Source organism: Balaenoptera acutorostrata, chromosome 1 (genome assembly GCF_949987535.1).
Source record: "Balaenoptera acutorostrata chromosome 1, mBalAcu1.1, whole genome shotgun sequence".
Taxonomy (NCBI): domain Eukaryota; kingdom Metazoa; phylum Chordata; class Mammalia; order Artiodactyla; family Balaenopteridae; genus Balaenoptera; species Balaenoptera acutorostrata.
In genome coordinates this window covers 162,247,053-162,267,616 of record NC_080064.1, presented here as the reverse complement: position 1 = coordinate 162,267,616, position 20,564 = coordinate 162,247,053, and the positions used below count along the sequence as shown (strand labels likewise).

General features: G+C 39.2%; 1 protein-coding gene across 1 annotated transcript in view; it reads left to right on the top strand.

Moving 5' to 3' along the window:
- Positions 1 to 20,564, top strand: part of LOC114238627 (uncharacterized) — a 312,107-nt gene that overhangs the window by 144,765 nt on the left and 146,778 nt on the right. Inside the window, 1 exon segment of the mRNA XM_057541296.1 lies at positions 7,703 to 7,819. Within this exon segment, the coding sequence (XP_057397279.1) occupies positions 7,703 to 7,819 (117 nt within the window).

Below are 20,564 nucleotides of genomic sequence, written 5' to 3'. Positions count from 1 at the left end.
CTTCCCTTTCTTCTCAGAAGGGAGAACAAAACTGTATATGATTTTAATACCTATATTCCATGTAATGCTTACAATGTTATAAAGCAGGAGTGATGATTCCTCTTTTGTACGTAAGCAAACTGGGAGTATGAAGGTGAAGTGACCGGTTTGAGTTCTGACAGCTAAGAAAGTGCAGAGCTGGAATTTGAACTGAGATCTGCCGCTTCCTTTCTCCTTCTTCCCTCACTTATTCATCCTCAGACGTTTTCCTGACCCATATGCAAGGCCGTATGCTAAGGATGGATATACATGGGCACACAAGAACTTTTCCCCAACTTCTCTTTGAGATGAACATGCACCGTGCTCAGTGTTAACAGTTGTGCAATTAAAGCAATAAAGGAGTGGCCATGTTTACAAGTTTGGGGGAAACTGAGGCAGGGTATGTCTTGTTTAAATTGGAAAAAAATTAAGACTAAATAATTCCTCCCCATTGTACAGCATTGTTTTCCTGCTAAATCATTGTTCACTGAATACAATGGGGAAATGTAATCTTGTGATTAGATACATGTATTTGCATGGAGGCAGTCAATGCTGGTACCCACTGTAGGCTCAATGGCCCTCCCAACACAGATGGCTGGAGGATGAAACCAGAGTCTGTGGTTTAGTCTCCAGTCACTAGGATTTATAAACCTGCCTGCTTGGAGAATTCCCTGGCGGTCCAGTGGTTAGGACTCTGAGCCTTCACTGCTGGGGGGCCAGGGTTCAATCCCTGGTCAGGGAACTAAGATCCCACAAGCTGTGTGGTACAGCCAAAAAATAAAAAAGAATAAAAAATAAATAAACCTGCCTGCTTGTGGGTTTTTTCCTGATCTTTTTCCCTTAAAGGCAAAGCATCATCCACTCGCATTTGGGAGCAAGGCCTGATCTTCACTGTGAAAAGGCAGTCATTTGTGCCCACATACTTTTAGGGCTCTTGTAAATTGCTTTTGTGATGATCAGAATTTAATCCAGTAGAACCTTAAAGAACCAAATATCAAGTGACCTTTTCTAGACCCGCCTGTCTCCCACCTCATTTTGTAGAGGGTTAGAGGGGCAGCCAAAAGGCAAAGAATGTGAGGCTCTGGCATAACCCTGTGTAGGAAATTGCTCTGCTGAGAGCCCGGTGTGCCTGTTAACCGGACGTGGCCCTCTTCCCCCACCTCCTCCATCTGCCACGTCTTCGAGCTCGCAAGTGGATGCGGTCCCCTCGGTTGCCTGGGGCTGCCATTCCTTGTCATAGTCTGGGGCATCTTCGTTGAGAACTTGAGGCAGATTCTTGAAATATCTTCAGTGATGGCAGTTCTTGGACCTTTGAGGGGAGATTTAACATTTCGTAATAGACAACCGTCGTTCGGCATCGTGTCTTGTATTTGGCCAGTCAGATATTTTGGGTGAGTATGAGCCAAGTGTCATTTGATTCCTTCCCCTCTCTGCTTTATAGCTTTGAAATAACTCTAGTGGCAGTTTGAAAGAAGTTTCAAAAAGTATTCAGAGCATTCTTCTGGGAAGAGATATAGCGTCCCTAAGTAACTTATTTTGAAGTCTAACTTTGGGTGCGTTCTTTGAAAATAAAATAGCATCCTTTACTTAAATATGCATTGATAGAATTATGACTTTTTTTTTGCCACAGGTATGTAATGAGTTATTATCTCACATTATATAATCCCGGCTATAGATACTGTTATTTTCTATTTCAGGTAGAATGAGGAGAAAGGAGCTAGAAACAAAGGAGCTTTAAACACAAAAAAGAGAAGAAAAGGAAAGAAAGGGAAGTTGTATCACTGTATGGAAAAACCTTTACTACCATACAGTAAAGAGAGGGTTTTCCTTCTTTCTTTTTCCTGCTTTTGGACACTTAAAACAAAAATACTACAGATTATTGCCTTCATGTTTTTAATGCTCTGTAATTGTGTACTGAGGCGAATCCCATTATTTTTAAATCACTTAATGTTGGAAAACAATTGGATAAACCCCACTTGGAGTGCCCTTGGGTCATCCCAAGCCATTTGGTTCTGTTAATAAAATTAAAACAATTGGGGGAAATAGACAGATGCTTTCAAATTGGCTTTAAAATTATGATGTCTGTATGTATGAAAAAGAGGACAGCTCTTGGGAACTACATAAAGCCCAATGCTTCATTACTATGTGCAAGAGATGTGAGTCAGAAGTAAAGATTTGACATATATATATATATATTTTAAATATTTATTTATTTATTTATTTATTTATGGCTGTGTTGGGTCTTCGTTTCTGTGCGAGGGCTTTCTCTAGTTGTGGCAAGCGGGGGCCACTCTTCATCGCGGTGCGCGGGCCTCTCACTATCGTGGCCTCTCTTGTTGCGGAGCACAGGCTCCAGATGCGCAGGCTCAGTAATTGTGGCTCACGGGCCTAGTTGCTCCGTGGCATGTGGGATCCTCCCAGACCAGGGCTCGAACCCGTGTCCCCTGCATTGGCAGGCGGATTCTCAACCACTGTGCCACCAGGGAAGCCCTTGACATATATTTTTATTTTGAGATGCCGTGCTAATTTACATCATTCAGCCCTTTCACTGCTAAACTGTAAAAGTCCATTAAGTGACTGAAAGGAATATACAAATTATCCACTGGCGCTCCAGGCTGAAGTTTTACATACACCCTGTTAGTCTATCCACCAGCTAGCTGCAAGATTCTATTAAGCAGTAAGTGAGAGGATTATATTGCCCTCAAACTGATTGTACAGAAGACTCTGCAGTCAGTCATCAGAGCCCAGGACCTTCTGAAAAGACGCCAAGAGATATTATAACTTGCTCTATCATGATTGTCAGCCTGGTTAAAAAACCCAGAGCTTCCACGTGGATCTGGTTCCCTCTGAAGCTGAGCTTATTTCCCCAGCTATTGACAAAACTGGGAAAATTCCAGTCGTGTCATCCACGGCTGCCCAATTCAGTCCCTGGTGCCTTATAACAAACGTGGCCCAGAAAATAGCGAGCTATAATCCAAGAAAACTCCGTGTCTGAAATGAGAATTCTAGGCTGTGAACAATAACTTCTGCATTCCCCTGAATGACTGTCCAGTGTTAACATTCCAGAAGCCGGCAGTTGCTACTGGAAATATTTTTGCCTTGTTTCCTCTTGGTGAATCGAAGGAAAACAAGTGCCCCATCGAGATCATAGGGTCTATTGGGAGAGTGTCTTAGAGCCATTATCAAAATAGATGTAACAGTGTTGCCTAGGTGCTTGGGGCAGCATATTTTTAGGATAAAATGCTCTCTTCATTGAATAGAAAAAGCACCAGGGAAGGTTTTTCAAGGGCAGAATCTTTGTAGACTCTGACATGAATCAAAGACTGTTGGGTGGGTGATCACAGCCAACAACAATGAACTAAGGAACTCAGTGGGAGGGCTTGGAAATTAGAGAGGTTTTCCTCCAGCCAAGAAGTTCTTTAGAATGATGTTGATTTGTTTTTCAAGGTATAAACCAGTGTTACTTAGTGAAATCAAGGTTATCTTCCATATATGTCAAGACAAATTTATTGAAACAGAACATTTGGCAGAAGGATGTCAGATTCATCGTAAACCATGTCTATATGCTTAGCTGAAAATCTATCATTTATGAAAATACTCAGGACCAGTGTATTTTCTTTCCATTCACAGCGAAATTTTTATAAGAATGTGGTGTTTTTTTCTATAGCTTGGGGAAGATTCCTTTACCCCAATGTAGTCATTTATTCATTTTTTACAGCACAGTTCAATCATTTGCTCCTGTGTGAAGAATTCACTGACTTTCCAAAGCACACTCTCAGCAGCTGTGGGGATGCATCCGTGTACACGGGTGTCTGGTGCTGACTTGAATCCAGAACCGTTGCACTGCACACTCAGTTGTATTGTGATTTGTTGACATGTCTTGTCTCCTCTGTAAAACTGTAGATTCCTTAAGAGGCAGGGACTTGCTCTTTCTTTCCCAGCCCTGCACGTGTACAAAATGGTAGGCTTATTGATAAGCGTTGAGGATTCAGCTATAAATGAGACAGAACTCTGCCCTCAAGAACTCATCCTAAGTCACTATTAAAAATTCTTCTGCCTTTACGTATCTCTTTGTCATTGAAGAATTATAGAATGTAGTGGTTAGAAAGGAAACTGGAATCCTTCTTTATATGTGATCTAAAACTCTCATATGGCAATTTGACAATTTCCCTTCTGTTTCTGAAGAAATATAAAAATCTTTAGACAGTCATTCAGAGAAGGGGCGTCTATAGATTCAGCTGCTATAATTGAATCACTCCTGAGTGTTTTCTGCAACATGGCTCCAATTCTTAGGGCACCCATTTTGTAAATGATAGTAAGTGTTATGATAAGATAAACATTAAATAGCTCTTTTAGTGCCACCCATCTGTATTTTCATATTTTATATTACTTTTATTCTTATTTATATCAAGATGTACTTTTATTTCCTTTAAAACTTCTTACAGTTTTGTTTTGTTTTTTTTTTTCTCTTTTCACACTTAACTCCCCAGAAACCTTTGTATTTTTCTATTTTCTCCTTGATAAGCTCTCCTGGTTTTGCCATGGATTTCCATTTTTGTCAAAGGTATTTTTGTAAGGTTTTGAAAAATTAACTAGATTTTCTTCTACTTTTTTTTCTTTTTAATTTGATTTGTGGACTGGTTTTCCTTGTGTTCTTCATTTTGCTTCCTAATGGGCCATCTAGCTCACCTGACCTTGCGGACAGTACTATGTGACAGCATCATAATTGATGTTCAGAAAAATGACCTTGAGACACCAAAAAATATCACGTAATTTAAAATGTATTATTTTACTTATATACTACTTTTGGGTGGAGGATTTCTATTCCGCATAAGCAATAATCCTTGCCTCCAGGATCTGACCGTCTCATGGATAATATGCACGTGAAAAGGTATAAAAGAATCTGGCACGTCTGTATATGATGAGAGTACCCGAAAAGATATGAGAACCAAGAAATCATTTTCTGCTAGGGTGGTTTGAGAAGTTTTCATGAAAGATTTGAATGGAATTTGAGTTGAACGTTGAGCCTTGGAAGTAATTTTAAGAAGAAAAGAGGGGCAAAGATAGATCATCCTCAGAGGGACGTCTGAAGGACACAGCAAAAACTGAATAAATCAAATTGGTGCATCAGGAAGTTCATATAAGGTAATCATTGTAATGTTGCTGGAAAAGTGGATGAGAGTCACATGGGGCAGGGATTTTGTGGGCTAGGTGAATATTTTATGTTTATTCCAGAGGCCATAGGAATCTATTGATTTTTTTAAAAGTTGATTTAACGACATGATCAAAGCCGTCATAGGAAGAGGAATATGATCGTGGTATGCAGTGTGGATTAGAGGGGGACGGGACGGAGGCAAAATGCCCAGTTAGGCGATAACTACCATAGTTCAGGTGTGAGCTCACACAGGCCTCATTTAGGGGCCTGTCAGAAGGGCCTTGTTGCGAAGGATGAGGATATAATGTTCAAAGAAGAAGAGGAACTGGTTTGAAAAGGAAGGTGATTATTTTGTGTGTGTGTGATGCTGGGTCATCCCAGTAGAAGTTTCCAGCACTGGGTTAAAAGGGATGGGGCAGGGGAACTTGTGCTCATGCCTTGATACTAGAAAGTGAACAAATGATGACTTCGTATTGACTTTTGAGGAACAAAAAAAGGGAAGTAATGCTGTTCGGAAAACATTTTTTTTTTTTTCTCTTTCTAACTAGTTATTGTTCCACTCTTCCTGAGAAAGCAGAGGCTTGGGTTTCTTTTTACATAAGTATAAGGAGAGCCATGTAGAGTGGAAGGATCTGGTAGTCGAATACTAATTAACCCCTAGAAAATGACTAGCAACACTCTCTTGATGCAAAATAAATTTTCAGTGAAAATCGCAGTGAAAAATCATTCATCTAAAGTTCAGATTCTAAATCCTTTTATTCTCAGCCGTGACCCAGCCAGTTTGGTTCCTTTGACTTATCCTTGGTTTTCTGTGAGTGTAATAATACAGTAACACAATAATATCTCTGAGGAAGGTGATGGTGTGTGCTTCTGTTGATGCAATTAATATTACTCTTAATATTTCACCTATTATGTTAAAAAGTAGGTGCTTTTATTATTATAAATACCCTGAATTAGAATGCTAATTTAGTCAATTTTGATAGGATTATCTTAAGTTATAATGCACAGGCTTTTTTTTTTTTTTTTTTTTTTTGAAGCCATGCATACTTAACCAGTTCTCCGTAGTTAAGAGTGGTTAGGTATTACTTCCTGTTGAATTAGCAGTTGCTGAGTAGTTGAGTCTTTGTACAATCCTGCAATCCACTAATGTGATATTTAATGAGGAGACATCAGTCTGGAGAAAGGTAGTCAATATAAATCAGTGTTTACAAAGTGTGATTAACTCTGAAATATTTCATCAATGCTGTGGTCCCAGGCAGACTCTATGCTAATTACTAGAATCTGTGCATGTTTCAGGGGACTTGGATGGACCCTGGGTATTGCAAACATGGAGCAGCAAAATTGCAATTATGCTCGGACCGTCTCTGATGACAATTTATGCATTTGGTGTGATGACCTCCCCCTTCCCAAGAGGGCAATAAACAGAATGCATTTTCATTAAGATACTAATGCACTTAATCACAAGGGGAAAGGGTTAGGAAGTAACGAAAGACCTTCAAGCACTATGTGACAGAGCTGATAGGGGAGAGAGGCTTTATTTTAAAGGCAGCTTCTCTACAAAGCTGTAGGCAGCCCCAGAGCACTTCCCACACATAGTCTTTGGCACTAATTGAAAAATTGCAAGTTAAAGTTTGGATCTTCTGGCGACATCCTTATCACTTCAAATGTGTTGTTACTAACGTAAATGATGTAGACTGTAATATTAAAAATATAATTTCATAGCAGTTTATTTTGATTTATAGCACTTCCATGCAGCTTGAGTGTTTGGAATTCATTATGCAAGTAATTGAATAAACATGATGATGATGATGGTGATGATGGTGGTCATGATGGTTGTAATGAAGATGGTGATGATGATGGTTGTAATGAAGATAGTGATGATGGTGGTGATGGTGATGATGATGGTGGTGATGGTGATGATGGTGGTGATGATGGTGATCATCATCATCAGTAAACATTTTCCAAGAGTAAAATTGTATTGTAAGGCTCTGGTAAGTGATGAAGCGAGAACCATGTAACTTCAGTCCCTGCCCTCAAGGAGCTTACTGCGCAGTCCCAAATTAGCCTGCTGACCATTTTTCACATTGAGATTTGTACTGTTCAGTGTCAGAGAGACAAAAAGTCTGATGCATCAGGGCATTAGTAACCAAAAGAAGTCCAGGATGGATGGTACTGTAATACGGTTTTGATGTTGGTGTTTTTATGGAAATAATCCGCTGGGAAATTTCTTTCGGATCCTCAAATTCTGGAAGACCGCTACTTTGTATGAGTGGATGAAGCATAATTTTAAAGGCTGATTTTAAGCTTAATCTTTTGAAGAGCTTCACCATATATCTTCTCATTATTTGATGCATCTTCAGCGGTTATAGCGAGCATCTGGCTTCATATTTGTGACATCCTCATGACTGCCGTTGACTTTTTTTTGAGGGAGGACGGCAGGAGTAGCAGAGTTGGTGTTGCCTTGGGGATGCTAGGGTTGCCTGGGTCTTGCAAATCTAACAGCTTCTTTTCTTAAACTCTGTGTTTTAGGTAATATAGAATATAGCTGCCCTGCCACGAATGAATGTGAAATCACAAAGCGCAGACGTAAATCCTGCCAGGCTTGCCGCTTCATGAAGTGTTTAAAAGTGGGCATGCTCAAAGAAGGTAAGGCTGTGTGCTAGTGCTCCTGTACTTTAGGCTGGGGGTGTGGGATGCACAGGGAATTACAAAAATATTAGAGAAACCAGGCAACTCTGGGGTCACAGTAAGTATCCTGAATCTGATAGCAGAATACTCCTCCTTTATACCCGGACTTGCTGATCTCTCGTGGCTAACTGCTTGACATCAACAGGAAGGGACAAGGTAGGACACATCTGATGTGTAGCTAAACCCACCAGGTATGCTTGGCAGTTCGGGTTCTTTTCATCTTTACAATTTGCAGAAGGCAAAGGATGAAGGGTAGCCAAGAGGCTACTGTCATTGTCTTTTTGCTTTCTTTACACTACTAGGTCTACAGAGAGATCACCCCATCTTTACTGAGGTATAACTGACAAATAAAAATTGCGTATTTTTAAGGTAGATGACCTGTATTTCATTAATATATATTGTGAAATAATTGCCACAATCAAGGTAATTAACACATCCATCACTTCATATGGGTACCGTTTTCTTTCTTTTTTAAAAATTCATCTTAGGTTTAAAGCACTCTTTATTCTTTTCTAGTCTTTTCTTTGGGACTTAAATTCTATTATAAAGAGTTTGTAACAATGGTATTAAAATTGTTGCTTTCAGTTGGGGATAACAACAACAGACACAAAATAATAACAATGAGCATGTATTCCGTGCTAAACGAGTTGCCTAAGTTCACACAGCAGATGAGGGCAGAGCCAGGAACTGAACCCAAATAGATTCTAGAATTCACTCAAGTCTCCCACCCAAATCAAAGTTCCTGAAATCTTTGTATATTTCAGTATGTCTAGTGAAACTAACATTTTAGCTTGGAGATGGAGAAAAATTGTTCTTCTCTGTGGGAGGCCTAGGTTTAGTTTTTGGTTTGTTTTTAATATATTTCTGTATATGTATGTGCTTTGTAGATGTGCATTTTATATACTGCATTTAGGTTTTACTGTTTCCTTCTCTTCAGAAAATTTGCCAGAGTTTAAAATAAATATGATAATTTTATACAGTAACAAAATGGAAATATGGTCATTGAAGTTTGAAAGAATATGAGGTAAATTAAATATTTAAATGTACTGTTTCTGTTGAGTCATAGACTGTACCTTGTTCCTGGGGTCAGCCTTATGAGTTTGTATAATTTGTTGTTACTGGAGATCACCTATTTTTTTATAGGCTATTTTTTTTTTTTTAGTAAATTTATTTATTTATTTATTTTTGGCTGCATTGGGTCTTCATTGCTGTGCGTGGGTTTTCTCTAGTCGCGGGGAGCCGGGGCCACTCCTCGCCGTGGTGCGCGGGCCTCTCATTGTGGTGGCTTCTCTTGTTGTGGAGCACGGGCCCTAGGCACATGGGCTTCAGTAGTTGTGGCGCACGGGCTTAGTTGCTCCGCGGCATGTGGGATCTTCCCGGACCAGGGCTGGAACCCGTGTTTCCTGAACTGGCAGGCGGATTCCTAACCACTGCACCACCAGGGTAGTCCCGAGATCACCTCTTTTTTAACTTCTGAATCCAAGTAGATCCACGTATTTATTCCTCATGAATGAACCAGAGCTTCAATTAGGTATGGCATCACCAGATCTCATAATTTTTCCTGGCTTGTTCTTATTCCAAGATTTTAACTGTGAACAATGTCATAGGAAGATGAATGAATCAGATTATATTTGGGTACGTGGAATTCATGCTATTTTTCTCTTGTCCACTAAGAATTAACTCCTCCACTGACTAGGAACTAAGAAGATTCTCCCAAAGTCTTCTCATCCTCAAGTTGAAAAATAATTGTAAACAAGCGTGTAACTTTATCATTAAAGCCTTATGGAAAGAGGACCAAGATATTTTGCCAAGTATAAAAATAAAATAGAAAACAGATTGCCTGCAGCAACATGGATGGACCTAGAGATTATCATACTAAGTGAAGTAAGTCAGAGAGAGAAAGACAAAAATCATATGATATATCACTTATGTGTGGAATCTAATAAAATGACACAAATGAACTTATTTACAAAACAGAAACAGACTCACAGACACAGAAAACTAACCTGCGGTTACCAAAGGGGAAATTGAGGGGGGAGGGATAAATTAGGAGTTTGAGATTAACAGATACACACTACTATATATAAAATAGATAAACAACAAGGACCTACTCTATAGCACAGGGAACTATATTCAATATCTTGTAATAGCCTATAATAGAAAAGAATCTAAAAAAGATATATATATATGTGTGTGTGTGTGTGTATATATATATATATATATATATATACATATATATATACATATATATGTATATATATATATACAACTGAATCACTTTGCTGTACACCTGAAACTAACACAACATTGTAAATCAACTTTAATTCAATAATTAAAAAAAGAAAACAAATTGCCTAGTAGGATGATTCAATTTACATATAAATATATTTTATATAAAATATGCTTATATTGCATTTATATTAAATTAAAAAAATTATACAAATTTGTACTGTAATAATTTATATTAATACACACACATTATGATGGTATATGCATGGAGAAACAGAAGGAAGGATAAAGATTGGTACCAGTGTTAACACTAGTGAAAGAAAGTCAGGGTAGGGAGTACTTTTCTTGTTTACTCTATAGCTTTTGGCACTGTTCGGATTTTTCCACAGTGAGCATGTTTTGCATTTATAATCCATTTCCTAAATATTTATTAAGTTCCTCTCACGTGCCAAGCACTATCCTAGGCTCCAGTGATGCCGCAGTGAAAACGACAGACGTGGTTCCTCTTGCTAGAAGAAAGCTTATGTGGAAGATACTAAAAGGATAACAATTTTAACAAAGGAAAACATATGAATAATAATCCAATGATAACTGCCCAACCCATATGACAAAGAGTTTTCCTCTGAGTTAGGACAGTGGTGATAGCTGACTTTCTTGTGGTGGAAACATTACCTTAGTAATTGCCTTAAACCCCATAGCAGAGTAGCAAACAAAACATATTTCAGAGTGTAACAAGTGATTGACAATCATATTTTTGGTCTTAATTATCTTTATATTGCCACTTAGTTGAGCTGTAGAGACTCAAACCAAACTTAACACTCATTCGAAAAGGCTTAATTTAGAGTTTGGACTTGAGGAATCGTTATTTTCCAAAAGCAAATCAATGTTTTAAAAATGTTATAAAAGTAATGTATCAATTAACACTTTGAATGGGTGTGTCCTAGATTTGGATTTTATTGTCAAAAACTAAAATACATGGAGATACGCCTCCATGTCCAGGGAAATAGGATTGTTTTGATCAGTTTGATTTTGCTGCTACAGTGTACTCACCTATTTGCCCTTCCAGGTTTAAGGAGGAAGTAGAAAACATATTTTCCCCTAAATAATTTTCCCCATTGTGTTTTCAAGCAGGAACAATCTTGAAGGGTGGTTAGAGTGACTGAAAAGGTGTGAACTGCGTTTAATTAAACATTGTTGGTGAAAGTAAATAGGACGGGTGCTTATCTATAATTCACACCTCTTCAGTTGCTGTTATCAAGCCTTTAGAGGGACTGTTTTCAAGGGAATTGCTGCTGTTGCTGATATACTCAAAAAATAATTTATTTTCCTTTACTTCCTCGTGCCCACTTTGGTGGAAAAATATCTCTAAGCCCCTTCCCCCAAATAGAAAGGAGATGATAGTTATGAGTAAATATGGAATACTCTTTTTCTTGTGTCCTTAAAAAAATACAGTGAAATATTGCATTACACCCTGCATATAAATGCACAGTTACGTTTGGCCATCTCCTTGGCTCAAGGCTTACCTTCTCAGCCTGGAGAGAATGATACTGTCTTAAATGTATCTTTATGGATGGAGAGGGGTTTCAGTCCCATGCAGTATGTCAGAGATCATGATGTTGTAAATCTATTCCAGTGTAAACCTGTTCAATTCGATCACCGGTCCGTAATAATATTTGTCTCTACAACCCCCGTGTCGGCCACAGCAGTCCATACAGGCTGATGGTACAGCAGGTCGGGAAATTGACAGACCAAATCTATTTAAACAGAAAACAACATGAGTTCCAGAATCTGAAATGAAATCAGATTTCAACAGCTTTGATGGGAATCTTCTTTCCTTTCACAGGTATTTTTATTCACCTAGCCATGTGCATCTTCGATAAAATGCTGCTTGAGGGAAATGAAGATGTTTTCATTAAAAAGGGCGTTTATAGAAAGATGAGACTTTTACTCTTTTAAAAATAATGTCTTGGTTTTACTGACTGGCATTTCTACTAAGGATGTGAGGTACAAAATGGAAGTGGTGGCTTAGTGGGTAAACAACTCCAGTTACATCACAGTGTGTGTTATTAAATTCCTATAAGACGTGGCTTCTCATTAGTCAGCACCAGGATCATATCCAGATGAGCGATGTTTGGTTTTAATATTAGAATTTTTGAATCAAAAAATTGTTACCAGTGGAAGCAAAGAAACAGTTGTGTGGGGAAAACAACAAAATGCAACAACATAAAACTGTGAGAAGTACAGTTAAAAAAAATGGTACTTTGTTCAAATCCAAGTGGTTGCACCATTCCGCATCCTGAAAAATCCCCTTCGCTCTTTCTGGGCTCTACTTTCTGCCAAGCCTCACGAATGATGGGCCAGCATTATTTTTTCGGCATGATACCATACTGTAAGTCAGAGAAAACCCATCTGTTACAAGAGACCTAGTCTCAACATTCCCTTCTCATTGTTTTCAGGTATTGTTTATGTGAAGGAAAAAACAAGAACTAATCAGCGTGCACCTATAAATCTGGTCAAGATTTATTTTTATTTTGATCTTTCTCCTTAGTTGTTTAAAGGCTATTGTAGGACATACCGGTTCTGTTTTCTGTCAGTGGCAAACAGATATTTTATGAAAGCAATAATTATTTTATTTATGTATAGAATTCACGGATCAAAGATTGAAGAAAGGCTTTTTGCTCTTTATTGGCGTGATGGGTTTCACCTTGGCAACTCAAGTATTTTTCTTTGACTCTTGCACATGAGAGCAAGAGATGCACATTTGTGTGCAATATTATATTCCCCAGCCAGGCCAGCCTGCATGCCATAGTACAGATGAATCCAGGCAGCCTGGCGGACTGGTTTAGTTATTTCATGCCAAGAAATTGTGCTTTTCACTTCGCCTTTAAAAAGATGGTTACTTAACCTTTCTAATCATCACTTTCATCATTTGCAAAATGGTAGTGGCAATAATAGTATTTGCAAATAAAATGTTGTTGTGAATAGCCAATAAGATACTGCAGGTTAGGTGCTCAGCATACCATGTGACCCAGAGCAAGGACCAGATCAAGGTTAGCTATTGTTGCTGGAGACGGTAGGGGTCAAGCTTTAAGGTCAGGTGGAGCTAGATTCAAGCCCTGGCTCTGTCTCCTCCTGGACCTGGGGCAAGGTATATGACCTCTAGGACTCACTTGCTTCAACCTATTTATTTATAAATATGGAACTTAATCCTTTGTCTACCAAAGAAAATGGACAAATCACACACCTTTTCAAACGTGCAAGAAGAAATATAAGAATTCTACTAACCTCATAGGTACATTAAATTTTACTGAGGTGACATTGATATCAGACCATCGTGGAAAAAAAATCAGAGGAGAGAAATAAGTTTTAGCACACCTCCATAAATATTAAGTGAGCTTCTCCCATGTGTCTGGCAAAACATTGTGTTTTGGCTTTTAATTCTGATTTTCCACAACCTTGCATTGTGATTTTAAGCAAGTCCATTCAACTCTGCCTTCATTTCCGTATGTGCCGGAGAGCAGTTAGACTACTTTCTTTCTCATCTCTTCTATTCTAAAATTCTATAAGTTTTGTTAAAAATGATATAATGTCTCTAGAAACATAGTACCAATATATGACACAAAGATACTTATAATTATTACTGCTGCTGCTAACTGTATCCATAAGTTTGAAAATACAATAAGAACTATGATTCGATAGACATGGCGAGTGAATTGTGCTACTTTGTCAATTTTGTCTTAACTGAATAATTCTTTGGATGCTTTGCATCTTTCTAGAAAAGCAGGAGGTACATACCTCCTGGTCAGATATATTTGAAGTTTTGTTGTTAGATTTTTAAAATAAAAACATTGCCATAAGTGGGAAAGGACAAGAGCGAGTTTATATAATTTTAAGTGCCTTCTGAATACTTCCTTTGGGGGAAAATGAGTCATTAAAACAAACAAAACACATAACTATGTTATGTGTTTTGTCGATAACCGTATTTACCTTTCATACCTGATTTGACATCTTTAAAGTAAGTTTCTATTCCAGAGGTGCTCAATATTTTCCTCCACTTTTTAAAAGTCTAAAAAATAGAAGGGTGAAGATTCTAGGCTGGCAATTTACAAGATATGGTATAATCGTGAGTCTTCCTGTTCAGGGTAAAGTCAAAGCAGTGGTTGGGAATCAGCATTTGAAATGTTATTCAGTGTGGAAAGGCACAGGATATTACGGTTTTATTATCACCTTAATACTCACTGTGAGGAAAATAGTGGGACCCTGGGTGTCAGATTCTCATTAATCAGATGAAGAACTCCAGGTTCAGAGAGTTTTAGTAAGTTACCCAAGGTCCCATTGCATATCAGTGGGAGTGAGATGAAAGTCAGGTATGTCATATTCTCAGGCTCCTCCTGTAGCTCTATCAAGCCATGTTGCAGGCTTGGCCCATAAAGGGGTCTTTCCTGCTCCAGCTGTGGGTCGATTGCCCACCATCTCAGTATAGCAGGCCAGTAGTGGCCCGAAATATTCATTTAAGGGTGGAGAAAATGGGAAACAGTGCTGGCACTCCCAGGAAGCAGCAGAACTTGTGGGCTTAACAAGGGGTTTGTGCCTAAGATACATGCATAAATGGCGTTCCTAAGGAAGGGGCTTTTCCTTAGGATTCTGAATGGGGAAACCAGACTTTTCACCTGGAGTTTAATGAGGCCACTGCAGATACAGATAATGGTGGGGATCGGCCCGGGAAAGGTCTTTACAGGATAACTGAGCAGCTAGAATATTGCGCATAGAGTGAGTTGGAGAAGGCATTGTGTATCAGGAGCTGTGGAGGTGAGAATGGCAAGGTTAAAGATACTGCATAGAGGGACTTGCCTGGTGGCACAGTGGTTAAGAATCTGCCTGCCAGTGCAGGGGACACAGGTTTGAGGCCTGGTCCGGGAAGGTCCCACATGCCATGGAACAACTAAGCCTGTGCACCACAACTACTGAGCCTGTGCTCTAGAGCCTGTGAGCCACAACTACTGAGCCCATGTGCCACAACTACTGAAGCCCAGGTGCCTAGAGCCTGTGCTCCACAACAAGAGAAGCCCCTGCTCACCGCAACTAGAGAAATCCCACACGCAGCAACGAAGACCCAACGCAGCCAAAAATAAAATTAATTAATTAATTAATTTTAAAAAAAGATACTGCATAGAACAATGCATTCAGGTCCGTTCATTTTGGTCAAGCTGAGTTAGTGTCTGTTTCTAGATAGGTCCCTGGGAAAGAAATTAACCTGAAAAAGTATGAAGATCTAGAATGATCTTTCATTTTCATTTCTTGGTTCTCTAGTACCTTAAAAGGCTCATGCCATCTATGCCCTGCTTAAATCTTTTGGCTTGCCAAATCATTTAAAATCCATCGAGCATTGCCAGTCTGTGTAGAAGGGAAGGCCCTCATCTTTTGCTCTCTCTCATCGATTAATAAGACCTACCTCATATTTAGGGAATCTTTGAGTGGAAAAAATGATAGGAGTATAGAGGATCCCTCCGCAGTAGAGGATTCTTTGTGCAGAGACCCTATTTATTCTGAGCTATCTTATCATAATCCATAGTGTACACTTCCTATTTCTACTTTTTAGTTTGGAGAAGGCATTGTGTGTGTGTGTGTGTGTGTACACATATATACATACATATGAGACAGAGCACAGATTATGCATTTATTCATTTAGCTGCCATTACATCTCTCCAATCAGTTGTCTTGAGCCCCCAGGTTATAAAGAAAAATTATCCCAGAACTGTTTTGCTGCAACTCCAGCTTGTGGAACTCTGAGAGTCTTCTGGGTTTACCCTATCAGCAGAAGCAGCAAAGAGCAACTTACTTATCTAATTACCCTTCTGTTTCATATCTTCCATTTTAATAAAATGTTCATTTAAAGGCTGTAGCATTTTTCCAGGTAGATTCTCTTTAAAAAATACAAAAACTACTCAGCCCATTTATTAACAAACAGATTTGTTTTTGCTTACTTACAGAACCTGCTTAGTGCAATTTATCCTAGCAAAATATCTTTTGTAAAAACCTCTGAAGAAGACATTGCCAAGGTGAATTTTTTTTCCCCCAAGTCTAATATCATTATGCTACCAAGTTGAAAACAGAAATTATTGGTAGGGAAATTTGGGTTCCTACTGCCTTCAAAAAGGAGAACAAAGAAAAGGAGAAAGCTTTAATGGTATTCAAGGAAAATATTTCTCTGTTAGATGACAGTTAATAGAACTGCATTGACCTCACTGGTATTTCTTGCACTCTCTGTTGTAATATTATCCTAAGAAGCTCCCTCATTAATGCAGAGTATTAAACAAAACTCTCAAGGTATAATGTAAGCAATAGCAAAGAGCACTGTTTTCGTGAGCTCTGTCTTGACATTAAGCTGTTGGGAATATACTTAAGGTGCCACGAAGACTTATTTCGTGTACAGGTACTGCACTGCCAGATGGTGACTTTTTTGGGTTTTTTTTTGTCATGCTTTGTTGGTATGAAAGCCTGAATAGTCTTAAAATGAATAGCAAAGATTTTGAGGGTAGGAGTAATAACACTTATTCGTGAGAGCTCAATGTGCATTAGGCTATGTACTATGTGCTTTAGTTGGATTTTTATTTTTTTTTGTTAATCCTTATGGTGACCTCCAGAGGTGGGTATTTCCCCATTTCACAGAGGAAAGAAAAGCTTAGAGAGATTATGTTACTTGCCAAAGTTCTCACAATGCATGATGGAGTCTGGATTTTAGAGCAGGCGTTCTGGCTCTACTGCTTATGTTCTGTATTTGTTTAATACAGTAGGAATATTCTACTATATATTTAGCTTGGGATTCTTCAGCAGCTATGGGTATTATGAGATACTGAGCTCTTAAAAGATTACTTAAATAAACCAGTTTTTTTCCGAACCAGGGCTCACTTGATCGCTTTGAGTTCTTCACTTCATGTCCGGAAATAGAATGAACTGTGTCGAAAGGCAGTTAAGTTTCCCATCACTATGAGAGATGATGTAGAGAACAATTTCAAGTGTCATGTGGGGATTAGACTAGAAGATCTTTCATGGTGACTTCGCACTATGAGATTCTTGAGATCTCAACATAAACTTTGGAATAAAGTTATAAACTGTGTGAATAAACATCAGTAACACTTAAGCTGTTCAGTTCCTGGGAACCCGATTTCGGGGGTCAAGCAGTGTGTGACATCTTATTTAAATCCCAATTGGAGCAGAGAGGAACGTTTTGTTTCGTGACATAGTTTTACTCTCTGGCTCCAGTTTTTAGTTAAGTGAAGTTCAGAACCAAATTCCTTATAAGTTTTGCTTTTGTAGAGAGCAGTGAATCTGAGTCACTGACTTTGAATACCATCTGCCTCAGTTGTTTTGAGGATGTGGCCATAGTGGACCTCTGGGATATTACAATCTTATCTGGTTTATAAATGGGGAAAATTGAAATACTAATGTTTTAAAGATTTGTCCATGACTCTGTATCTAACCCACGTGAGTCTTAGTCTATCACGTATTTCCTGTGGACCTTTGGTTCTCTGGAACCATTTTATATTTATATGTTTTTTGAAAATAACAATTACATTAGAAATGAAGTGGAGAGATTCTCTCATGTGAACTTACCAAACACAGCACTGAGAATTATTGGAACTGAATACATCTATCCTTGCTCGCCACCTTAGTGTGAGAGAGGACAGAAAGATTGCAATTATAAGGAACGGTTCTCTTAGCTCCCTTCCTCGTGCTTTAATGGGAATACTATTAATAGTTAATCATTTATTTGATTGTCCTCATTTGTCATTTCCATTTGTGAATTTGAAATAGGAAGCCAGCATTTATCTAATATGCTACCAATTTTTATACCTTTTGGATTATTAAAAATCCCCAATGGATTTTGCCCCAAGGGGGAAAGAACCTGCTTCAACATTTGCTCTTACACGAGAAGTCTAGTGACAGCATGGTAAGTGGGGAGGGGAGGTCCCTGCCACATGGGACTCTGTTGGATGTGGAATTTTTCCCCACCAGCCTCCAGACAACAGATTTTTGTTCCTTTCCACCAATCCCCGCATATATCAACGTGACCCTGTTGTTCATGACATTGTGCTTAAATTTAATGTAAAGGAATTCTGGTATATATTTGAATAAGACCCGTTTAATGAAGAGCTCCATGGTTTTATTTCCTTTGGGCACCATTCCTAACGTGTTAGTTACCGTGCTTGTTGAGGCTACGCAGAATTCTGCTCCCTCTGTGTTATCCAAGGCATCAGACATGATTTCGTTCACTTTGAAGTCTCCCTCAAAAGAAATCGAGCACTGGCTATTTCTTGAGAGATTGTTCTGGAGTTTTGCGTCTCTCTCTCTTAGTAGGTTGTCGAGCCACCAACCAGCTTCCCTGAGGCAAGCTGTCTGCAAAGGAATAAGCCAGCTGGCTTGGCCAAGGTTGATCAATGATGAGCGGCAGGCTGGGTTCCAGGTTCACAAAACCCACTCAGTGGAGAGTAGGTCAGCGGCTTCCCCAAAGCCAATTAGCTGGCAGAAGTCTGGGGTGCCTGGTGCTAGCCAAATTCCCTGAGCCTGATGGTACTGGTGGGGAGTCCATCCTTGGGCTTCCTGGCAAACCAGACTTAAGTGAATGGCAGATTGTGCTGTTTGAGAGCCAGTGTGGCTTTGTGGCCACGAGAACAACTATCAGAGCCCTGCCACTCCCACCCAGCCTTCCCCGGGCAGACAGCACAGCCCAGGCGCCTTCGAAGCTGCTTGCCAGGTGCGGTGGAGCTCAGCTGAGTATCCACATCCTCATTTTGTTTTTACCTGACTTCAGCTTATATGCTTTTTAATATTGACGTGACTGTGAATCATGCCATTAAAAGAGAAGCACATGGAAATGATTTTGGAAGCAGGAAGCTTTATAGAGACCTTTGACAGGAGTGTTAGGATTTCCACTCTTAAAGCCCCAATTGTAAGAGCCCCTGCTTCTACACGGCGGTCGGGATATCATGGGCCCGATGTCAGAACCCAAAGGGAGGGTTTCTTAGTGATTGCCCTTGGGTTAACCTGTCTCTCCAAAAATGATGTGTATCTAAAGTCATAATCCCTTCCCTATTATTCTCAACGATTACATTTTCAACTGTGAAGTCTTTTCTACATAGGCTGCGTAGTCCTAGCTTTAGATGCCTGGGCTGTTGGATTAGCATTTTTTAGGTGTATTTGGGATGTGGGGAATTGAAGGAGTAGACTATGTAAGAATGAGATCATTTGCATTACCTTGTTTCACTTGGCATGTGTTTCTGCTTAGCTCGGTACTGATTTCTGGTTCTGTTTCTCAGTTCCAGCCAGCACGTTACCCACTTAGGAAGTGAAGTTCATTTTGCCCGGCCTGCCTCTCAGTTCTCAGCTACAAGTGTTTTCCTTGTGGCCTCCTGAGCCCTTATGTAGTGGCTTTTCTATGTCCAGTTAATTTCCCCCAATTAAACTTTTCCCTCATACCTGACTTTTTTAGGGCATACAACTTCCTCTTCCTTCCTCTGCCCGCCCCCTGCCCCACCTTTTGAACATTCTTTTGTTCCAAAATTTCTTCTAAAAGCGAAGTTTCTTCACCACCATAGTGAGTTGCCATTTGGTGGTTTCCAAGCTTATGACCTCCATAATTATCCCCTCCCTATCCCACCCCCCCTCCCCCGGATTCACCCCCTGCTCCCTTAGACATTTATCTCCAGGCCTATTAAGTCTCTTCAGTATCAACATTATCATAATCATTAGTATATTTGAAGCCAATTAAGTGGCAATTACTCTGACCTTAGCCAGTCTTAGGTTATTATCAATTCATGCATAATTTGGAAATATTTGGAAGGAATGTGGATTCTGGCCTTATGGTCTAATCGGTGTAAATATTTCTATGTGCTGTCCAAGAAATACAGCCTGTTCATTATAACATCTAGAGTTGGGGTCGGGTTATTCCTCTGGAAGCTGCTTTCTAGCAACTTATGGACCAAAATCATACATATTCGCCAAACCCATCTTCAAACATTTATTCATCCACTTTTTATCCACCCGTTCAATGAATATTTTTGAGGCATGACTCCATACCAATCACTTTATTAATGCCAGGGTTAAAAAAGTGAACATGACAGACAAGTTTCTGCCCTCATGGAATTTATGATCCATCATCAATAATCATAAGCCTGATTATTTACAAGTATATAGATTTTTCTCCCTTCTGAATTTTACCAGCCTTTATGTTGTTTCATACAACTTAGCATTTTAATTTCATGTAGGGAAGTAGAGTGTAAAGATGAAAAGCTCTGTGTCTCAGATCAGATGGGGTCTGTGACTGTGGATCGAGCCCTTGTAACGTGTCTAATGCAAAAGAAGAATTGAATGTTTAATGTTACTTAATTTTAGTTAAATTAAATAGCCCCATGTGGCTGGTGACCAACTTACTGGACAGTGCAGACATAGAATCTGAGTTCAATCCAAACTTTAT